Genomic DNA, 23,567 nt, shown 5'->3' with positions numbered 1-23,567 from the left:
TGCTCAGCTCCAGTTTCCCAGGCCCTGTGCAGGTGCTGTATAGTTTGACAGAATCTGCCAGAAGAGGAAACTGAGGATCCGAGCTTAGGTGACGGCTCGGTTTGCGTGCTGGGGTAGTGACTGCGTCTGCCGCTGATGTGTGACCTTGGACTGGCCTGGCTGGCTCCAGATGCAGCCTCACCTTTGTAGGAAGCATCCCATTGGGATGGGAGAGCCGCTGGCAAACACTCCTCCCAGGGCTGGGAAGGGTCTGTCCCCAGGCCTGAGCTGACATTTCTGGAAAACCCCAACCTCTCTCTGTGCCTGAAGATGCCCGGGAGACCGAGTTGAGCGCTCTGGTGTCATCTCACAGTCAGGGACAAGATTTCCTGTGCTCGGTTACCCTGCTTGGTGCTGGAGATCAGTCATGAATGAGACAGACAGGGTCCCTGTCCTCATGGGAGTAACAGACACCAGTTAATTGCCAAGCCTGAGTTGTGCTGTTGACTCAAGGGGTTCTGCCCTGAATGAGGGGCGTGGCTGCCAGTCACAGTTAGAGGAAAGCTTTGAGGGTCCAGGGAGATGAAATCCAGCTCCTTCACTGGACAGACGAGGAGCTGGAGAGCCAGGGTCACCCGGTGGCCGTCAGGTGCCTGGACTCAGGCCCCAGTGATCTAAAGCCTGCATCCTTGCCTGGAACTCATGCTTAGAAACTATCATTACTGCCCAGGGAGAGATGGGCACCCCCTCCCCACTCATCTTCAAGGGACCCCTGGAGAAGCAGACACAGAAACGTGGGCCTGTTGGCCGAGAGCAGAGTTTCCACAGGCGGGGGACACGCTGGCACCTGGAACGAGGCATATTAGGTGGGGTCCTCTGGCGCTCGAGGAAACCTGCAGCTGCTGACCCCAGGGTGGGGTGGGACCCGTGTCCTCTGCTGGCTACAGGAGTCTTGTTATTTGAATAAACTTTCCATTTTCCATGTGCATGAAACCTCTCCATGCTGAGGGTCGCTGGCATTCCAGCCCGGGATTGGGTTTCCTTCTGGCTCAGCAGCAAAGCTCATGAGTGAATTTTCAGAGTTGATCGTCTTCCTTCTCCCTCCTCCCTCTTTCCCTGGGCTTGTCTCCCTTTGTGGGCCCCCACCCCACTTCCCTCTGGACCCAGGCAGCCAGCACTGCAGGCAGCTGTGTATGTGTGTGTGTGTGTGTGTGTGTGTGTGTAAGCGAGGGATAGAGTGATGGATAGGAGGATGGATGGATGGATGGTAGATAGGTGGAGCAGAGGAGAGGTCTGGGTCCTGAGGCAGCTTGGGAAGCAGCTTGGCTTAGACTTGGAGAAAAGGGTGGTGTCAGAGGGCATCAGCTGATGAAATGTGTGGGATGTGTGTCTGTGTTTAGCCCTTTTTCCGTTAGGCTTTGGACACAGTAACTGGCACTTACTAGTGATTGCTTGTTATTAGAACGGCAGCTGGCATTCACTAGGCTCTTCAACGGTCAGGCAGAGTGCTAGATACGCACACATTCTCTGAGGTAGTCCTCACAAGAGCTGCTCTTGTGCATGCGGTTCTTACCCCCATTTTATGGATAAAGAAACTGAGGTTTGGGGAGGTCACCGGCAGTTGCAGAGCTAGGTCTGTCTGTGTTTTTACTGCCAACCTGCCTCCTGGGACAGGATCTTCTCCGCAACCTCCTTGCCAATTGGCCATCAGGCTCCTGCTTGTATGCCTCCAGGGACAGGGAGCTCCCTACTCTAATAAGGTCACCTGTCCCACCCCTGGGCACCTGAGATAGAAAGGCCCTTGTGGATCCTGTCTGCCATAGTGGGTCACTCAAAACAGGCTCCATTATGGCCGGGGCATGGCTATGGCTGACTTCCCATAGCATCGCTTTTCCCTGGAATTTTCCAATCCTTTTGTTGTGAGAGATGAGCTAAGTTCTCCCTCCTTGCCTGTAGCAGTCCTTACCTGGTACTCAGCCCTTTACAGTGTCATTCGTCACATACCGAACAAGCCTGAGCAAACTTGATGCTGACGCCATAGAGGTATTTTCATTAGCGTTGAGCTGGACGTCTTAGCCAATTCAGTAAGACAAAAAAGGAAAAACAGAGCCAGCGGTATGAATAGGAGACACCGTGGTTCCTCCCTGGGGGAGCTCAAAGCACTTTCCCAGCTAGCCTCGCCCTTAGCCTTGTCCACCTGTGAGTCCACCTGCGGGAAGCAGAGGCTTAGAGAGGCAGGGAGCACGAGAAACTGCGTGGTGAGGAGCAGACGCACTGTGGTCCCCCACGGTCTGGTGGCTTGCGGTTTGTTGGTGTTTGCTTTCTGAATCTTCATTGATGTTTCTCCGTGCACTTCCCCTTTCTCCCTGCCTTTGATTTCCCGCCTGCCCCCACCCCTCCCCCCCTGGACCCAGGGAGCCAGCCCTGCAGGCGTGTGTGTGTGTGTGTGTGTGTGTGTGTGTGTGTGTGTGTGTGTGTGTGTGTGTGTGTATGGAATGAGGTTCATGACATTGTACAGCAGACAGGGAGCAAGACCACCCCCATGGAAAAGAAATGCAAAAAAGCAAAATGGCTGTCTGGGGAGGCCTTACAAATAGCTGTGAAAAGAAGAGAGGTGAAAAGCAAAGGAGAAAAGGAAAGATATAAGCATCTGAATGCAGAGTTCCAAAGAATAGCAAGAAGAGATAAGAAGCCTTCTTCAGCGATCAATGCAAAGAAATAGAGGAAAACAACAGAGTGGGAAAGACTAGAGATCGCTTTAAGAAAATGAGAGATACCAAGGGAACATTTCATGCAAAGATGGGCTCGATAAAGGACAGAAATGGTAGGGACCTAACAGAAGCAGAAGATATTAAGAAGAGATGGCAAGAATACACGGAAGAACTGTACAAAAGAGATCTTCACGACCCAGATAATCATGATGATGTGATCACTCATCTAGAGCCAGACATCTTGGAATGTGAAGTCAAGTGGGCCTTAGAAAGCATCACTACGAACAAAGCTAGTGGAGGTGATGGAATTCCAGTTGAGCTGTTTCAAATCCTGAAAGATGATGCTGTGAAAGTGCTGCACTCAATATGCCAGCAAATTTGGAAAACTCAGCAGTGGCCACAGGACTGGAAAAGGTCAGTTTTCATTCCAATTCCGAAGAAAGGCAATGCCAAAGAATGCTCAAACTACCGCACAGTTGCACTCATCTCACATGCTAGTAAAGTAATGCTCAAAATTCTCCAAGCCAGGCTTCAGCAATACATAAACCGTGAACTCCCTGATGTTCAAGCTGGTTTTAGAAAAGGCAGAGGAACCAGAGATCAAATTTCCAACATCCACTGGATCATGGAAAAAGCAAGAGAGTTCCAGAAAAACATCTATTTCTGCTTTATTGACTATGCCAAAGCCTTTGACTGTGTGGATCACAATAAACTGTGGAAAATTCTGAAAGAGATGGGAATACTAGACCACCTGACCTGCCTCTTGAGAAATCTGTATGCAGGTTAGGAAGCAACAGTTAGAACTGGGCATGGAACAACAGACTGGTTCCAAATAGGAAAAGGAGTATGTCAAGGCTGTATATTGTCACCCTGCTTATTTAACTTCTATGCAGAGTACATCATGAGAAACGCTGGGGTGGAACACAAGCTGGAATCAAGATTGCCGGGAGAAATATCAATAACCTCAGATATGCAGATGACACCACCCTTATGGCAGAAAGTGAAGAAATGCTAAAAAGCCTCTTGATGAAAGTAAAAGAGGAGAGCAAAAAAGTTGGCTTAAAGCTCAACATTCAGAAAACAAAGATCATGGCATCCGGTCCCATCACTTTATGGGAAATAGATAGGGAAACAGTGGAAACAGTGTCAGACCTTTTTTTGGGGGCTCCAAAATCACTGCAGATGGTGATTACAGCCATGAAATTAAAAGACGCTTACTCCTTGGAAGAAAAGTTATGACCAACCTAGATAGCGTATTCAAAAGCAGAGACATTACTTTGCCGACTAAGGTCCATCTAGTCAAGGCTATGGTTTGTTCTGTGGTCACGTATGGATGTGAGAGTTGGACTGTGAAGAAGGCTGAGTGCCGAAGAATTGATGCATTTGAACTGTGGTGTTGGAGAAGACTCTTGAGAGTCCCTTGGACGGCAAGGAGATCCAACCAGTCCATTCTGAAGGAGATCAGCCCTGGGATTTCTTTGGAAGGAATGATGCTAAAGCTGAAGCTCCAATACTTTGGCCATCTCATGCGAAGAGTTGAATCACTGGAAAAGACTCTGATGCTGGGAGGGATTGGGGGCAGGAGGAGAAGGGGACGACCGAGGATGAGATGGCTGGATGGCATCACGGACTCGATGGACGTAAGTCTGAGTGAACTCCGGGGGATGGTGATGGATAGGGAGGCCTGGCGTGCTGTGATTCATGGGGTCGCAAAGAGTTGGACACGACGGAGCGACTGAACTGAACTGAACTGAACTGAGTGGTTAACCTCTGAGGGCCCAGGACCCAGAACGAGTGGACCTCAAGTATGTCACCTTTCCATCCTCTGAGCGGCCCGCTGAGGGACCAGATAGCTGCTATTTTGGTTCTTCTTTTCTGGCCCCCATTTCATGGCATGAAACACATCGCAGAAAATGACTGGGAGCACAGGCGGACACACTGTGGGGCCCCTGAGCTTGTGAAAGACCTCCCTGCCCACCTGACCACCCCTCCGGTGGCCACCTGCCGGAGTGCGTCCTCCTGTCAGTCGCTCAGGCGTCATCATTGACTGCACTGGCCCCCATCTGCTGAGGCTCTGGGGCTTCCCTCATTTCCCTGATCCTTATGAAACCCCGACCAGGTGGGTACTACTCTTCCTCCCACTTCACAGCCCAGAAAACTGCAATTCAGAGAGAATTAAGCCCCATGTCCAAAGTCCTACAGTTAGTGAGCCAGTGAGGCTAGTATTGGAACCAAGATTGAATTCCAGAACCTTGACACTACGCTCTGCTGTGAAAGTGCCCTTCTTGACCTAGGAAGGTACTCACAGATGTGTGGAAAAGATGAATGTTTCGCTGAATGCGTGTCTGAATCTGTGCATTCCGTGTGTCTTCTGCTTGGCACGCTCCCCCTGCCCAGCCGTCCTCCTTCGCCTCACCAGCACCCCTTCATGTCTCGGGGGCCACCTCCTCCTGGAAGTCTCTGTTCCTGCAGGCTGGGTTAGCCATCCCTCCTCTGGCTTCTTTTGCTAACCCCAGCCGGGGACTTACCGTGTCCCGTTGTAGGTTTTGTTGGCAGTCTGTCTCCTTTGGACAACAGGGACTGGGTGTGTCTGACTCACTCCTGAATGCTCAGTGCCCCGTGGTTGCTGAATGAATGAATGAATGAGGACATGAAACCTTTCTCAGCCAGCACGATGGAACCCTGACACCCTCACCTGTCCTTGGCTTTGCCCCCCGCCACCCTTTTCACTGACCCTGAGCTGGAAGACAGAGGATGTGGACTGCTGCTTGGTGGCTGCAGGGAGGGGCTGGGTGGCGATGCTGGATGCCAGGCTGGTCGTGGAGGAAGGGCTCGGGCAGGGAGCTCTGCCTGGGCACCTCAGGGTCTTAACTCCAGTGTGGGCACTAAGGGGACAGTGGGCCTGTGGTGGGCACCTGCCAGTGTGAGGGTGCTGTGGCAGAGGGCCCTGGGTGCCTGGTCCAGCCTCAACGCTCTGCACTTTGGGCTGAGAGCAGGCGTGTGTCAAGGGGCACCACGGCCTCGGGGCAGTCGTGACCAATGGGCAGGCCCCAGGTTACAAGGGTTCAGGCACCAGGGGGCATGGCGAGGAAGAAAAGAAGAGCATGGAGACGAGGGATGCCGCTGAGAAGCCAGTAGGAACGGGGACTGGGTGGGTGGAGGTTAGTGTTTACAAAATCACCGTAATAGATGAGCAGCCTCTGTGCCTGGCCTGATGACTGCAGCTAATTATCCCCAGTCCACAGAGGAGAATACTGAGGCTCAGGAGAGGCTCCGGACCATTGGGATAGGACTTGTCCCACTTCTGTCCGGCTCCCAAGCCAGGGCTCTCTCTGGGCCAGGAGGATGGGGGACATAGAGCCGGGTGGGCAGTGGGGAGGTTGGTCCTCCAGGTGGCCTCTGACCTTCCTTTCCTCCCTGTGTGGCTCTGTTGGCCTGGGATGTGGCCTTGGCTGTGGCAGGTCTGGTGCAGGACACCAGACTGGGCAGCCCAATCCCAGACGTGCTCCCTGGAGTGGAAGGGGCCCCCCTCCCGGTTCTGCCCTGGGTGGAGGGTGGGGTGGGGGCCTTGGGCACCCCTTCTTCACCCGCCCGGCTTGGGTCTGTGTTCCCAGAGAGCGGGGACTCCTGGGTCTGGGCTCCCAGAACAAGCCACCAACTGTCGGGTGGTGCCCGCAGCCGACTCGGGGCTCTGCCAGGCGGCAAAGGAGGGGCCGGAGGGGATGAGAGAGCTTTTGTTTCCCTCTGTGTCAAGATGGGAATCGACTGCCTCCCACTGAGGCGGCCGCCTCCTCCTCCTCGAGGTGTCAGGGCAGTCCCCGGTGGCCAGGTCTGTGTTCTACCTTTCTGGGGTCGGGGGCACTTCTCTGGGCCTTCACTTCAGCCCCCTCCCTGCTCTCAGCTCTGGTCTCCCAGCACACACACTCTCCCACCAGAAGACCTGCGTCGCTGAGCTGTGGTTAAATATTTGCTAAGTGAGAAGAGCTGTAAAGGCAGCTTTGTGAGCGCTCCTGGCCGGCTCCTCCTGGCCCGCCCCCGCCGCTGCCTTGCCCCAAAGCTGCCTTCACGATGGGGGACCCAGCTAGCCTCCTCCTCAGGCCTCCGGGGCCACTGTTTCGGCATCTGAAACCGGGTGACCTCCCACCAGGGGCTGTTCCTTCGGCACCTGTTTGTTGAGCACCCACCTGGCCCAGATAGAAGCCTGGTGCTGGGTCTCTTGTCTGTGGGGGGTGGTGATACCGTCATGACACTTGCAAAAAGCCCCCAGGAGAAGCAGGGGCTGTGGTGATGGAGTCTTCAGGGGACTAGACTCGTCTAGGGGGTGATCCTGAGGGCCAGGCAGAGAGGGTGGGCTCTGGGAGAGCATTCCAGGCCAGAGACCCCCAAGACCAGAGGCAGGCTTCCTTGCTGGGCACTGAAGCCCCTGGATTTGACTCCCTCACTGCCCTCCTGGGAAGCTGGGCCTTGGCTGCCTCTTCTCTGCTCCTGCAGCCTCAGTTTCCCCATCTGCCCAGTGGAGAGCTTGAACTTGGATTTCACAGAGCCTTTCCCAAGTCCAGTGGCCTGATCAGCGTATGTGCCTGGCCCGTTAGTGAGGGAACAAGTCCAGGGCAGGACTTTCACAGGTGCTGAAGGTTATGATACAGCCACGAACCTTCATAAGGCTCACGTGGCCCTTTGTTAGCAGCAAAACCCAATATCTCCTGCAGGGCTTTCGTAGTTGCTGAAGGTTATGATCATAGCCACAAACCTTGCGCTTTGACTGTGAACAAAAACTGTCATCTCCTGAGGACCCCAGTGAGCTGAGGGCAAGACTCATCTTATGCCCATTTTGTTATTGTTGTTGTTTAGTCGTTAAATCGTGTCTGACTCTTTGCGATGGTGTGGACTGCAGCCCACCAGGCTCCTCCATCCATGGGGTTTATAGATGCGGAAACTAAGGCCCAGAGAGGCCATTGGGAGCTCAGATTTGCTTCTTGCTTCGAGCTCTGCCCCGAACACACCTGCCTCTGTAAGAAACCCACTCTCTTCTCTTAAAACTGGTGCTATGCTGGGCACCTGGCTTACAGACGTGACCAAGGTGCCAGCCTGACCTGCAGGGCTGCTGGGCGAGTGGGGAATGTGCCAGAGAGAGTCACTGAGGACTCCTGAGCGCCTTCTCCATGGCCCGCACAGCTCTCGATACTGGGGTAGAGCAGTGAGCAGAGCCTGGCTGGGCTTCGCGTCCTGGTTTTGCTCGCACCTCTGAGATGCTGGGGAAATCACTTCATCTCTCTGAGCCTCCCTTTCCTCCTCTATAAATGGGTTTAACAGTTAACTCTGAAAGTGAAAGTGTTAGTCGCTCAGTCGTGTCCAACTCTTTGCGACCGCATGTACTGTAGCCCGCCGGGCCCCTCTGTTCATGGGATTCTCCAGGTAAGAATACTGGAGTGGATTGCCATTTCCTTCTCCAGGAGGTCTTCCCAACCCAGGGATGGAACCCAAGTCTCCTGCATTGCCGGCAGAATCTTGACTGTTTGAGCCACCAGGGAAGCTCCGGGTGAGGGTTAAAGGAAATAACGTAGATGGTAATCGTTAACACATATGGCAGCTGCCTCTGTGCCTGGCACTGGGCTAAGTGCTGCATGTATTACCTCATGGCCTGCTTATTATTATAATTACATGCAAATGTGAAACTGCAGAGCATTGTGATGGAGGAAATGATGTCTGGCTAAGAGTTTGAACTGTATTAACGAGGGGCAAGGGAGCTTCAGGCAGAGGGCACAGCACAAGGCACTGGGGAGGGAGGCAGGACTGAGCCTGGATCCAGTTTGGCATGGTGTGTTTGCTGGGGGCAGTGTTTCAGGCCCTGTGGCAGGTGCTGAGAGTTCAGCAATAGATGAACTTTGGTCTCCGGGGTCCAGTGAGATCCTTTAAGAAGGGCTTGGTGTGACTGTCTCCCGTGTGTTGCCACAGCCCGAGAGCCTGGGTTCAGGTCCTAGCTTGGAGTTGGGCTCCAGCGCTTGACAGCTGGCTGACCTGGGACAAACCAGCAGGTCTCACAGCCTGTTTCCTCTGTGGGGGAGGGTGACAGATGTCCCCACCTCCCGGGGCTTGGCCAGGGCTCTGTGAAAAGTTCTCCTGCAGGGTGCTGGGTATCTCCAGTTGGCATCATGCCTCACCGGGCGTGTGATGCCAGGTGAGCTCCCTAACTGCCCCCACGCTTCCATTTCCCTCTCTGAACACGGGGCAGGGTGGTGGGGTGGTGGGGACCTTCCCTCCCAGGGCTGTCTTCATCTCCATGTGAGGCGTGGATGGAGCTGGCGCACGGTCAGGGGTCGGTCATTCCCAGGCCGCAGTGGGCCATGGGCTGCCAGATTATGGGGAGATGCCTGGCCCCAGGGAAGGGGTACTCAGCAGAGGGTCCCTTCGGGGCTCCTGAGGCCAGTCAGGAGGAAGCTTCGAGGGTGGCAGCCCCCTTCCCCGGGGAGAAGGAGGGCGTTGGGCACTCTCGTAGTCCTGGGACCCCCGCTGCGGCTCCCGGGTTGGGCATTCCTTTCTGTGGTGAGAAATCTCTGGGGTGTGTGTGGGGAGCTGTGTTGCTCAATGGGGTGGTGGCTCCCCACCTGGCTCACGATCGCTGCCTCTGGCCTCTCCCTCTGGGTTTCGTCCTTGTTGGTTCCTCCGTTGTGCCAGGTCAGTTCTAGATGGGTGCTGTCTGGGGCATCAGAGAGGGAACAGGCCTTACCCACCGTGAGATCACTGGGGATGGGGGAGGCTACGGGAGTGGGTGGAGGTCCCATCCAGCCTAGGGACCTCCCGGGAGGAAGGGGCATTGGAGAGTGAGGAGGGAGGGGTGTCCCTGACCTGGGGGAACTCCATGGTGAGGAAGGGCATTCAGGGGTCTGCGGGTGCACTGAGGAGCTGGATCTTTGCCTTCAAGGCAGTAGAAGCCACGGACACGTTTGAGCAGGGGAAGTTCAGGGTGCGAGTTCTAACAAAAAGATCCCTGTGGCTCCTGTGTGTGGGAAGGACAGGGAGCAAGCCAGGAGTGGAGGTGGGGGAAATTTGGAGGCTGTGGCAGGAATAAGCTGGGAGGGGCCTGGGCTGGGGGCGAGGGTAGGCGGTAACTAGTGGTGTAGCCTGGGTTGAGCTCTTCTGGCCTCTTGACCAGCCCCGAGTCAGTTAGGAAGCCCACCACCCTGATGGCCGTGTGCTGGGGGGCACAGGCACCCAGAAGTGGGACGACCCTGGGTCGGCCCCTCGCCCTCTCTGGGCGCTGTCCCCATCGGGGGGTTCGGCTGTCCCCCTTGGGCGCTGCCCAGTTGTCCTGCTGTCTTCTTGCCTTTGGCTCTGCAGGATTCTAGCTACTGTTTCAGGCTCTTCTCACAGGCGGGCTGCCAAACCCCCTCCCCTGCTGGCCGATGGAGCCTGTCATTACCCCCTGCTTCCTGGCTTTGCCCCTGATTACAGGTCCTGAGTGGGAGCCTTGTCAGCCTTTCTGACCGTGGCCACCCACCCGGCCAGTGTGGTGAGAAGCCCCAGTGGCTGGCAGTCTGCAAGGTGGAGGTGAGATGCATTTGCCAAAACTTTGGTTCCCTGTTAACACTCAGACTGTTCTGGGGTCCATATAACTGACCAGCTGTGTGTCCCCAGAGGAGTCACCTCACCTCTCTGAATTGCAGTTTTCTCCTATATAGAGTGAGGACAACACATGAAATGACTCGTGCGAACCTGGGTGCAGCGGGGCTGCCGAGCACGTGGCCTCTGCGGCTATGTGTTAATAATGATAAGAGGGGTGATGGAGCAGAGAAGCCCTGGGCCAGGCACTGGGGGCTGGCATGCTGACCCAGCTCTGCCGAGACCTGCTGTGTGGCCTTTGGAGGGTGTCCCCAGTGCTCTGGACCTCTCTTTCCCTGCTCTCCCTGGTGATGGAGATGGAGGCACTCTGGAGCGCTCTGTCGCAGGCAAGCTCGGTCCCTGCCCCCACTCCGCCTCTCCTGGCTCTGGGGCGGGTGGGGTTGGTATCCCTGGCTGCCTGCCCACCTCCCCACCCTGGGTCTGCTCCCCCCACCCCCTCCAGCCCCCCCAGTGCTCTGGGAACCAGGCAGGCAGGTTGTGGGCCTGCCCCGCCCTGCAGGGTGCTGGTTTCAGTCTGCAAATCTCTCAGCCCTGAAACCTGGCCGGCTTCATGGGTGAGGTGTGGCCCCTGAACCCACTGGAGGGACCGGACAAGCCAGGGTCAGGTCTGGCATGGTGCCCTTAGCTCGGGCCAGTCCAGGGCTGGGACCAGCGCGAGGCCCCTGGGGTTGGGCCGGGGCTGATGCGATCTTGGCTGGTGATTGTCCCCTTCCTCCCGGCGCCTTGTCCGAGTGGAGGTGGGTCCCAGACCTGGGCCAGATCTGGCCGCTGCTGCTCCCCGGTTGAGGGACTGGGCAGGGCTCAGTTCTCTGGGGCTGGGCCTCCTCGTCTGATACATTCCTCCAGTTCAGACACCACCTCTCCAGGGCTGAGCTGAAGGTCTGGGGGATGGTCCACGCGACACAGGTGTGGCATGTGCTGGGCTTGGGAGGGCCACGAGAAGGCAAAGCATCTCCTAAGCTTGGCATGGAGGCTCTCGGGTTCACCTTTCTGGGCCCGTTCTCTGTGGACCCCTGTAGCCTTTCCTCCCATCGTCAGCTCAGCAAGCCCCTTCTCTCTGAGCACAATGGCCCCCAGAGTTTCCAGGGGACTTCAGGCCACCTCAGGGCCTCCCCAACTTCTTGCCCAACCCCCGCTATCTGAGTGCAGGAAGTAGCGTGATCCTTAATGTTGTCAGTTTGGAAAATCAGAGATTAACATGCTTCCGGCTGCCTTGCCTGCTGGTGGTGCTGGCCCTGAAGTTGGGCCAGGCCAGGGTTGCCCAGCCCCTGTTTCAAGGGCCTCTCCCTGGCTTAGAGGAAGCTTGGACAGGAGGTGCTTAAAAGAGGCCCCGTTAGCGACACGCCTCCCCCTCACCAAGATGAAGTGTATTCTGCTCATTAGCCCATGAGTGCGTGTTGAGTCGTGTCTGACTCTTTGTGACCCCACGGACTGTAGCCGGCTAGTCTCCTCTCTCCATGGAATTCTCCAGACAAGAATACTGGAGTGGGTTGCCATTTCCTCCTCCAGGGGAATCTCCCCAACTCATGGATTGAATCTCTGCATCGGCAGGCAGATTCTATACCGTAGCTGAGCCACCTGGGAAGCGCTCTTTAACGCAGTGATCTTATAAACTGACTAGGCAGACACTGGTGTGCTGTTTGCAGAGGGAGAAACAAAGGCTCAGAGAAGGGAAGTGCCTTGACTAAGCCACACAGCGTGTTGGGAGCAGAGTTTAAGCCTAGAGCTGCATGCCCAGTGGAGATGGTGCTGAGTTGGCAAGAGAGGGGTGATGCTGAGTCTTGCTACCTGCACCCCAGTTCTCCAGTCCAGCCTGAGGGGACTGTGGTCAGCTCCCATCCCAAGCTGACTCACCAGCAGCTCAGATAACGGTGCTGAGACCAGCACCCCAGTCAGCTTCTGGGGCCAGCACAGCACTGATGAGATCGTCGTTGAGATTTTAGATCAGCCGAGCTGATAGGAACCCACCCACCCATTTTGCCAGTAGGAAGGTTGAGGTCCAGAGAAGATGGACAAGCGAGTTTCCCAGTAGGTGTGAAGGTTCCCTGCTGGCTCCACCAGACAGGGGCTAGAGACCCCCAGACCACTCTTGGCTCTGATTGTTGCCAGCTGCGTGACCTTAGAAAAGTCACCTTGTCTTTCTGAACCTTGGTTTCCTTATCTGTAGAATGGGACTATAAAACCTGCCTTGCTCACCTCTGGGAGCAGGTGGAGACCCAGCAGGAAAGTGTAAGACAGGGCTTTGGAAATTGTGTTGGGAATGAAGAGGCTTTACGAGGTGGGGGTTTGTGCGGGCTTTGGTGTGAGACGAGGTTTAGAATCCACCTCTTTCACCTTCTAAGCTGAGTGTCTCTCAGAAGGTCTCCAAGTCTCCTTGCACCTCAGTTATCTTATCTATAAAGTGGAGGCGACAGGATCTCTCAGCATTACCTGAGCTGTTGAACGTGCCGAAGTCCTACGTGGCGAGGCACCCTGGGCCCTTCTGGGAGTTAGTGCTGAGGGTCCAAGTCAGGAAGACTAGATGGTAAGGAGGGTCCCCCGGATCACCCTCAATGGTCCCAGAGGTGCTCAAGGAGCTTTTGTTGACTATGAGTGAGATGGCCTTTCGAGAGACATTAACCCACCACTCCAGTCCCGCCAAGAATCAAAGATAAGGATGCAACCAACTCACTTCAAGGCTTGACTCCAAAACAGCCTCCGGGTTGGGGGAGAGAGTTGTGTGTATTTCGCCCTGGCCCCGACGTCCTGGGCAGTGGCCTCTTCAGATCCCAGCGGAGCCCAGCGCCTTCCTGCTGCGGACATTGCCTGGAGGTAGAGGTTGTGGGTGGGCAGTGCCTCCCTGGGGTCACAGGACACAGTGGTGGCTGGGCACAGAGCCCCAGCCTTCAGGGGCTGCCCTCCTGGGCTCTAAAGAAACCACGAGCCCCGCAGGAGGTCCCAGGAAGGTGCTCAGGAGCTTTTGTGGACTGATGAGGGGCATGACCTTTCGTGAACCATTAACCTTTCTGGGCCTTGGTTTATTCCCCTGTAAATAGAGGGTTTATTTACCTATATGCACCTCCAGGCCATTTGAAGACTGAGGGGTTGTGCGTGGGGCCCTGTGTCTGAGTGGGGAGAGCTTGCCTCCTTATTCGGCAGGAGGTGCTGGGAGGGGGCCCCAGGAGGGCCCAGCGATTGGCCCCGGGAGTCCCCCCAGGGTCAGGTGGGAGCCCGGGTTCCCGCGTGTGCCTTGCACAAGGCCAGTGTCCTCACCCCTCACCTCTGTCTGTGCAGCTCCTTCTTCCTTGGGAGCCCTCCCTGTGTCAGGTTTTTGTTTATTGAAGAGCTGCTGATTCTTATCATTATTTTGTGATTCTCTTCCGGGTCCTTTTTTTTTTTTTTTTAATGTTGCTATTGGATTTTTTCAAACTGTGAAAGCTATACCTGCTAATAATACTTCCAAGCAAAGGTGAGGGTGGGATGATTTCAGAGAATAGCATTGAAACATGTATATTATCATATGTGAAACAGTCGCCAGTCCAGGTTCCATGCATGAGACAGGGTGCTCAGGGCTGGTGCACTGGGATGACTCCGAGGGATGGGGTGGGGAGGGAGGTGGGAGGGGGGTTCAGGATGAGGAACACATGTACACCCATGGCTGATTCATATCAATGTATGGCAAAAACCACCACAATATTGTAAAGTAATTAGCCTCCAATTAAAATAAATAATTTAAAAAAACCCCAAAAACTTCCAAGCAGTCTCAGCACCATGATTGTGGTTTTTTGAATGCTCAGTCATGTCTGGCTCTTTGCGACCCCGTGGACTGCAGCACGCCAGGCTCTCCTGTTCTTCACCATCTCCCGGAGCTTGCTCAAACTCATGTCCATTGAGTCGGTGATGCCATCCAACCGTCTCATTCTCTGTCACCCCCTTCTCCTCCTGCCCTTAATCTTCCCCCAGATCAGGGTCTCCTCCATGAGTCGGCTCTTTGAATCAGGTGGCCAAAGTATTGAAGCTTCAGCATCAGTCCTTCCAATGAATATTCAAGGTTGATTGCGAATATAGCAGTCACGTTTGTGGAGGTCTGGAACTGGATTCTGGGTGTGCTCATTTTACAGACGGGCAACTTGAGCCTCTGAGAGAGCTGGATAGCTTACAGGGCCGACGTCTTCAGGACTGGGTTTCTGGCCACCTCACGGGGCCTGAGGCGGGAAGGCAGGCTCTGTCATTACCCTCGTATCTCTTCATCTGACAGCACCTAGGCCTGAGTCAGTGCAGGAAAGGAAGGAGGAGATGTGTGGGAAAGTGTCGAAGGTGGGTGAGGCCTGCACTCTGTCCCCTCCAGCGTCTCCCAGCAGCAACCTGGTTGCTGGGCAACCCCTCTGGCCCCGCCCTCTCAGGGGAGGGATGCCCTGTGGGCAGTGGTCAGAGTCCGGCATCGGGAGGGGGTCAGCGGGCTGTGGACTAGAACCCTAACTGCTTCGGTCTGGGTATGTGATCTCAGGTGAGCCCCTCACCCTCTCTGGCTCTCAGCCCCCTTCGGGGTGTTGGTGCTCAGGCGCTTAGTCATGTTTGACTCTTTGCGACTCTATGGACTGTAGCCCACCAGGCTCCTCTGTCCATGGAATCCTCCAGGCAAGAATACTGGAGTGGGTTGCCATTCCCTTCTCCAGGCGATCTTCCCAACCCAGGGATCAAAGCCGGGTCTCCTGCATGGCAGGTGGATTCTTTATCACTGAGTAATTGGAGAAGCCGTTTGGGATGATGAGGCCCTGAATCCCTGGGCTGTGGTGTCTCCAGAAGGCGTGGGGGGAGCAGGAAGAGCTCATACAGGCAGGTGTGGAGGAGAGAGGGATGCCTCAGGTCTTGGGGACCACTCACAGACACCAGGAAGGGACACCGAGTCATAAAACCCCTCTGGCAACTCCAGGGAGCTCACCGCTGCAGGGGGGCAAGGAGGGAGAGAGAGTGGGGTGCTGAGTGGGTCTTACAGGGAGAGGGCTGCCCAGGCTGTGACCCCACCCCCACCCCCACTGGAGCTCAGCAGGCCGGAGGAGCCTTCTCCAGGGCCGGGATGCCCACCTACATCCTCCTTCAGCAGCATCTGGCTGGAGGGGCCTCTAGGGACACTTTTCAGGACTCCTCCCTGGGAGCTGTTTGTCCCTGGAGGGGACTGGACGCCCCTACCCCACCTTCCTCCCTAAGGTCTTTCCAGCCCCGACACCTCGCCCCCAACTCCTCATCTTCTGCATCAGCACGTGGCGGTTCCTCCAAGTTGTCTTAGGGCATCTCTCAGGAATGGGCTTCAGGGCCATCCCATGGCCCTCTTCCCCCTCGGTCTTCCCTTTCCAGCGCCCCCTCTGCTGCCAGACCTCAGCTGAGCCCCCCAGTTCCCTGGCGCTGTGTCGGGACCCTCCTCCTAGTCCCTGACCTCTCGCCCAGCCTGGTCCACAGCCCCCTGGGGTGTGGCCCAGAAGTGGGCACTCAGTAACTGCTTGGCTCAGCCCCTGCCTGTGCCGGGTGCCTCGCTCCTGGGGTTCGTACTTAGTCCTTAGAGACCAGCCTCGCTCCATCTCCCCATCCATTAGGCTCCCAAGTTGGGGAGCAGATTTGGGTCACTGAGAGATCCCATGTTCTCTGGTCTGTTTGCTTCTGGAATCTCAGGTGGCAAAGAATTTATCTGAAAACAGGCCCAGTTGTGTACGGTTCTCGAGTTCCAGTGGCAAGGCACATCTGTCATTGCAGCTGGGTGAGATGGGCCCAGGGCCCATGGGGTCGTCTTCTCCTTCCCTCTGAGTGAGGCACCCCACATTTCTGCCTCTCCCCTCTCCACCCTCTGCCAGGTGACTTCTCCGCCCCCACTGCTCGTGCCCTCCCCTCCTGGACTCTGGTCCCACAGCCTTACTTGGACCTGTCTGCATCCCAGCGCGAGAGATGAATTTCCTTCTTCCCCCTACTCTGCCCCTCTCAGCTCCAGTGCTCCAGGCCTCACCTTTGCCTTTTGGCTCCATCTGGGTCACCTTGTTCTGTTTTCACTTCTTGGCTTCCTCTCCAACCCACAGTCCCACTCGACATGGGCCTCGATGCCCCTTGAAAGGGTGATTCTTGGGCCTTTTCCTGGCTGGGCCCTCCCCTTCCGGTCCTCCCCAGTCCAGCCTGGGGCCTTCTGCACCCAGCCACTCCCTGCCTGGATGTGATGTCTGGGCTTTGCTGACCTGGCAGCTAGGTGCATGCTATGAGTCAGGCAGATCTGGGTTTGAGTTCCTGGCACAGGGTGGGAGTTTCCTCCGGGGGGTGTCTCCCCGAGGATCAGGGCAGTTGCTGGCCCCTCTGGATATGATGCTGTATCAGGCTGGGTGCACCATGGCCGAGGCAGGCATCCTGGAGCGGTGGCTAGAGGACCCTTGAGATCTAAGGGCCAAACCTACCCATCTTGCCTGTTGGGAGAGTGCCCGCTGGGTGTCTGTTGAGGCAGGGTTGGGACCAAAGCCTGGGCTGGAGGCTGAGAACCTGGTTCTCCTGTCCTGGGTCTGCCACCCTCCTGATCCCTAAAATGGGCAAACCATAGCACCAACTCCCTAGGGTTTTCATGAAGATTCTTTGGGGTCATGCGTGTAAACCTTCCCACCCCATCGACTGGGGTTAACACTTAATAAAATGGAGCGACTGTGATGATGACTACATGTTTTATCAATATTATTATTGTCTGCTCTCCTTTGTTGTTCAGTTGCTCAGTCATGTCCAACTCTTTGTGAGCCCATGGACTGCAGCACGCCAGGCTTCCCTGTCCTTCACTATCTCCCAGAGTTTGCTCAAACTCATGTCCATTGAGTCGATGATGCCACCCAACCATCTCATCCTCTGTTGTCCCCTTCTCCTCCTGCCCTCAATCTTTCCCAGGGTCAGGATCTTTTCTAATGAGTCAGCTCTTTGCATCAGATGGCCAAATTATTGGAACTTCAGTTTCAGCATCTGTCCTTCCAATGGATATTCAGGACTGATTTCCTTTAGGGTTGACTGGTTTGATCTCCTTGTAGCCCAGGGGACTCTGAAGAGTCTTCTCCAGCACCACACTTCAAAAGCATCAATTTTTCGGTGCTCAGCCTTCTTTATGGTCCACCTCTCACATCTGTGAGAGACTTCCCTGGTGGCTCAGATGGTAAAGCGTCTGCCTACAATTTGGGAGACCTGGGTTCGATCCCTGGGTTGGGAAGATCTCCTGGAGAAGGAAACAGCAACCCACTCCAGAATTCTTGCTTGGAAAATCCCATGGACGGAGGATCCTGGTAGGCTGCAGTCCATGGGGTCGCAAAGAGTCGGACACAACTGAGCAACTTCATTTTCACTCACATCCGTACATGACTACTGGAAAAGCCGTAGCTCTGACTTCGTGGACCTTTGTCTGCGATCCTATTTTCTCTATTTGGCCCCAGTTCATCGCCCCATCTCTTCCCCCACCACCCCCTCCCACCTCATCGTTTTTCAGAACAATTCTCATGGCCTTTGAGAGAGTTCTGGTTGTTTATGGTCTTTAAAAAATAGGCATTCAAAGCAAATTCCTCATTTGTTCCCCCCTTCCTCCCCTGAAAACAGAATCTGAACAGACATGAGCTTGTTCCAGGAAGGGAAGCACAGGCCTGTGAAGAGGGACCCATGGGCTGAGCTGCCTCTGGAAGGGGTGGAGGGAGTGGGTCTGCCACAGACCCTTGGTGTGGGGTGTGGCACCTCCTCTCAGCCTTCTTCCCCAGCCACCACCTCCTGCCTGGGCCCCAGGACTGCATTCCAGCATCTCTCACTCACTAGCTGGGTGACCTTGTGTCAGGGACTTAACCTCTTTGAGTCTCAGTGTTCTCTGTAAATGTGGATGACACCAACCACACCTCGCAGAGCGATTGTATGCATGCTAAGTCACCTCAGTCGTGTCTGACTCTTTGCAACCCCTTTGGACTATGGTCTGCCAGGCTCCTCTGTCCCTGGGATTCTCCAGGTAAGAATGCTGGAGTGGATTGCCATGCCCTCCTCCAGGGGATCTTCCTGACCCAGGGATTGAACCTGTGTCCCCTGTGACTCCTGCATTGCAGGCAGATTCTTTACTGCTGAGCTACCAGGGAAGCCCCATAGAGCTATTGAGAGGATTAAATGAAGTGCTGTTCTTGCTGGGTACTCCTGCTATCTAGGGACCAGCCGTGGGAGGGATGGCGTCGTGTCAGCCCCTTTTTATTTGCGAAAGGACCAGTTCTTTGGAACCTTGAGTCCAAGACTGTAAGAGGTGGTAGGGCCTATCCATGATTGAGCTGGTCCTCCCAGAGTACAGGGGGAAACTGAGGCCCGGTGAGGGGATCTGCACAGTGGGCCAGCATGGACCCCAAGTCCAGCTACTCAGGACAGGGAAGTCTTGCCCAAGGAGGAGGCCCCTTGGTGTGGGTCACGACCCTCTCTGGACCTCAGTTTCTTCATCTGTCAATAGGGAGGCCTGGGCAGCGAGTGCTGGGCCTGCTCTTGCACCCTGGGTCATCCCCTTCTCTGTTTAAAACCTGCTTTAGCAGAAGAGAGAGGCCAACAGCCAGTGACTGCAAAGTGGTAGTTAATCCGGTAGATGAGTTCATTTTAGAATTTTTTTTTTAATTGCAAAAAGAGTCATGCTCATAAAATAATTCAAATGCTAAACAAATGAATAAAACAGAACCCGAAACTCGCCCTCTGCTTCTCATTCCCACACTCAGATGTGCCGCCCTTAACAGCCTGGAGTGCTGCCTCCTGGACCTCTTCTTTGAGGTCCCCAAGCATAAATAACTCACATGCACCTACAGGAATAATCTTAAATGCGATGCTGTTCAACGTGGGAGTCTGTAGAGCTCCTGACGCGGCAGAGTGCAGACATCTTCCTTTTGTTACGTGTACCCAGGTCCCCTTCATCTTCTGTCCAACCTGGGTGAACTGTTGAGTATTGAATCATTCCCACCCCCCCATGCACAGTTGGCTTGTTTCTGGCAATTTCTGGTGCATTCTGTGGGCTGGATTTCTACAGGAGCAAGGGCCCCCACGCACACTTAGGACTGTGCACACGACCACCCTCCCCCTCCAAACACGCAGTCCCCTCTTGCCACTCCCCCAGCCCCGGTTAGAGTGCCTATTCTCCGCATTCCCGCTGGCCTGATGGGGAAAAGGAAACCTCCCGTTTGCGTTCATTTGCCGGCTGGTGAGACCGAGCGTCTTTTCACTTGTATGCTGGCTTCTGTGTCTCTGTTGGTTTCACCGTCACGGTCATCGCCTTTTCCCGCCCAGAGGCTCAGCCAGCCGTGTGTGGGAAAGGCCCCACCCCGGCCAGAAATGCAACGCAGATGCGAGTGCGGAGCCCGTGTGGACGGTTTTATGAGCTGGGATTTGGGGCAAGGCGGATGCCCCTCCCTGGCGTAGGGTCACTGGCGGGAAGCAGTCATGCCAACCTCATAGCCTGTTTGTCCTTCCCTTTCAGAGAAGACCGGGAAGATCCTGACGGAGTTCCTCCGATTCTACGAAGACCAGTATGGCGTGGCCCTCTTCAACAGCATGAGACATGAGATCGAGGGCACTGGGTTGCCGCAGGCCCAGCTGCTCTGGCGCAAGGTGAGAGGCTCTGGGCAGGGGTAGGGCAGCCTCCAAGGGCATGGGCAAGGATCCTTCCCTCTCTGGGCCTCGGTTTCCCGTGTTGCTGGATGGTCTCTGAGGGCCCCACCCTGGCTTCTGAATAGGGAGGTGACCTGGTTGTGGCATCGAGGCCCCCGTGGGGACTTCCTCCCGGGGCCAGCCCCTCCTCCTGCCGGGCTGGGGCTCTGAGTCATCTTGACAGGGCTGGTCCAAGCCCAGCTCCTCCTCTTAGCGTCTACGTGCCCTTGAGCTAATGACCTCACCTCGTGGGGCCTCAGTTTACTCACCTGTGAATGGGGATGGGCATACTTCCCGCGCCAGGTGGCCGCGAGGATTGAAGATCTGTGTGCTGGGTGCCTGGGGCTGGACAGATGCTTGACTGACGTGTCATCATCTCTGGCCTTGTCATGATCCTCTTATCAGTGGTAGGGTTATGTTTGCACAGTAAAGGTTTGTCCAGGAAGCTGCCTGCTCCCCATTGGGGGGGTCAGAATGGGCCAGAGGAGGCTAGTAGAGCCTCCCAGGGTGGGGATCCTGTGCTCACCCCTGGCATCGGGGTGGGAATGGCACTGAGGAAGTGAGGGACTGGCAGCACTGGTGGGGCTGAGCACTTGGGGTGAGAAGCCAGGCCTTGCTGTTTCTGGGGGTGCTGCAGTGGGCCCTTGTCTGGGTGGTCTGGGAGGACTTCCTGGAAGAAGGGCCATCTCAGCTAAAGACCTGATGGGAGAAGGAATATCAGACCCAGGCAGTGGCATGTGCAGAGGCCCAGAGGTGAACCCATGGTTTGCTTGGGATGGTGAAGGGCAGGACTCAAGCCAGGTTCCAGATTCCTGACTTGATTCCTCTTTCTGCCTTGACCCCCAGCCTGCCTGGGTGGAGAGAATGTCAGGGCTGTGTGTCAGAGCATCACCTGTCACTTTGATTTGGGGCCCAGGAAATTCTGTCTGGTCTCCTGATGTCATGGCCACCTCCCGACCTGGGACAGCAGAGGGCAGCTGTGGCCTGGGTGTCTGGCAGGGGCATACCTATGTGATAGCAGAGAGGGCTTTGGACCCACCTCAGGGAGCTGCTTCCTGCAGGCTGCTTGCTCCCCTGTTTGGAAGGAAATATCACAGGTAGCCTGAATTCCAATAACCCAAGACAGGAGCAGGGTCGCCTGATGTGCTCAGCATTTACTCTGCATGAGAAACGCCTTTCACACTCATCAGGTTGAGTGTTCATGGTCAGAAAACAGATGCAATGTGTCAGCAGGAAAACTAATATGAAATCACCCACAGTTTCAGAAGAGGAGGGGTTTTGGGTCCCATTTGCCACTCAGGAAACTGACCATCATGAGGCTAAGTCATGGTAACAATAGAAATCATTCTCGTCATCACATAAATTGTTTTTGTTAGAAATAATACTGCAATTAATATAGCAATAGTAGTGATAAAAACAACAGTTCTTTCGTGCGGGCGCTGCTCATCCAGCTGGCATGACATGGCTCAGCGGGACTGTGATTATGACCTGGCGCCCCTCCCAGAGGTGGACACCGGGGCTCAGGGAGGTAGAGTTGCTTGTCCAGGCTCCCGAGGCGTCGGCTGTAGGAGCCTGGGGGCCTGTGCTCTCGCCATCCCCCAGAGATGCCCGTCAGCAGCATCAGAGAGCTTTGCAGAGTACAAAATTTTTGGCCTGGGCTGTTTCCTGGGTTCCGCTTCCTGCAGACCTTCCAGTGGAAACACGACTCTGCCATTTGAAAGTCTTAAAAATAAAACCCAAACCCACAGCTGTACACCAACCAACCAGCCATTACGGGCTGTCCAGGATCTGAGGGTGGACTTTAGGGGGCAGGGTGCAGAGCCCCACTCACCCAGGGAGGCCTGAGGGAGTTCCGGCTCTAAGCTGGAGTGGAGGCTGCAGACCCGGGTGTCTGGAGAGCTCTTTGTGCTCTTTCTTTCTCGCAGAGACGGGAGCTCAGGAGCTGGGGTGAGAGTAGGCCCCAGTCTAAATATAGACCACACAGCCCAGGGGAAAGCCCACTGTCGGTGGTGGGGAGGGGGTGCCTGGTGGAGAGGGGGGACCATTTTCTTTTCCTGTAAATATTTTTGTCCCTGGGTAGGAAGCAGTCTTCGGGGTCCTATTGTTTGAGTACAATGGGCCCTCATTTTCCAGGAATGTTTCGGCATTTCCCCTCGAAGAGTGGCAGGCAGGTTGCTGGGGAGAAGAGGCCCGGTGAGGAGACAGGCCTGGGGGTGGGGGATGCCTTGGGAGGGGCTGCTCACCTCTGACTGCAGCTGCAGAGCTCGAAGCTAGGAGGGGTTAGGCCCCAGTCAAATTATACCTTCTCCCTTTATTACACAGGATACATGTTGCTTTTTGCAGAAGGCCCCATATTTGTTGTAGAGCAGACGGAGGCTTCTGAGAGACAGGAACCTTTGACTCCTGTGCTCCTCCCACCCAGGAGCAGGGCTGTTCCCTCTTGGCCTCCTGTTATCTCCTTTCCGGAAGCTTCCCCGGTGCTCAGTCTGTTTACTCTCCCTTCCCCCTCCCCAAATGTCAGTCTGAGGAGCTGGGAGACTGATGCAGACAGAACCCCAGTAGTGGTCATGGGCAGCTCCTGTGTATTGTACCACCTGCCCGGTGCCAACTGCCTGCGTGATCCCTGCACATGTCGTTGCAGCTGTCCCTGTCCCATTTTACAGATGAGGAAACTGAGGCTCAAAGAGGTGATGGGGCAGGCCTGAAGTCACACCGAGCCTGTGGTAGAGTCAAAGCTAGGGCTTTGCAGGGAGGTCTCGGCGTTACTGCTACACACGCTGGCCACGAGTCTGCCAGGGTGTTGGTCAGACAGGAACCCTCTGAGATGAAGTCCCCTCCTCCCCCATCTGGGTTCGTGGAGACGATCTTGTCACCTGTCAGGGCCGGGGAGGCTCTATGGCACCACCTCGGTCAAGTCTGTGTTGTCCTGAGGGGAAACAGGCCCAGAGCAGAAAGAGAGATGTGCTCAGGTGCCGGCGGGCGGGCCTGTCCCCTCCGGCCGGAGTGACCGTGGCACAGTCACACTGCAGGGGGAATGGACGGGGAAGAAGCCTGCCTGGGGCTCCGGAGACCTTCCCGAGGAGGCCGCCGTGTCTGCTGGGGCCAGGACGGGGTGGGGTCCTGTCTGGCTCCCCCGTCACAGTGCCTGGCCTGGGCTCTAGTCCGGCATCACCGGGCCTCTGGCTGGACCTGGAGTGGGGAGGGGGCCTTTGCTGCTCCCCAGCCTCATTTCCCCATCTGCCAAACGGGCGTGGCGCCGTGCTGCCCGGGAGACCTCGGTGAGGAGTGAGGTCAGGGTGGACGGCCTCAGTCCCCGCCCCTCGCCGCCCACAGGTGCCCCTGGAGGAGCGCATCATCTTCTCGGGGAACCTCTTCCAGTACCAGGAGGAGAACAAGAAGTGGAGGAACCGCTTCAGCCTCGTGCCGCACAACTACGGGCTGGTGCTCTACGAGAACAAAGTGGTGAGGCGCCCCCCAGGCCTCCCGGGCCCGGCCCAGCGCTTCTTCCGCGTCCCCACAGCCCCCTACTCTGCGATCGTTAATGCTGCACGCCCCCCGACTCCTGAACGTGAGACCCCATACCTGCACCCTCAGCCAGCCATCGCACCCGTCTCGCTGTCACCAGGCGCA

The 23,567-nt window shown here is 55.9% G+C and overlaps 1 protein-coding gene across 1 annotated transcript in view; it reads left to right on the top strand.

Annotated features, from left to right (window-relative positions):
* NIBAN2 (niban apoptosis regulator 2) overlaps nt 1-23,567 on the top strand; it is a 53,304-nt gene that overhangs the window by 14,541 nt on the left and 15,196 nt on the right. The window contains exons 2-3 of the mRNA XM_052648582.1: nt 19,768-19,898; nt 23,271-23,399. Coding sequence (XP_052504542.1) covers nt 19,768-19,898; nt 23,271-23,399 — 260 coding nt within the window. The remainder of the gene's footprint in view (nt 1-19,767; nt 19,899-23,270; nt 23,400-23,567) is intronic.

Source organism: Budorcas taxicolor, chromosome 11, assembly GCF_023091745.1.
Source record: "Budorcas taxicolor isolate Tak-1 chromosome 11, Takin1.1, whole genome shotgun sequence".
NCBI lineage: Eukaryota > Metazoa > Chordata > Mammalia > Artiodactyla > Bovidae > Budorcas > Budorcas taxicolor.
This window is presented reverse-complemented; position numbering and strand designations above follow the sequence as displayed.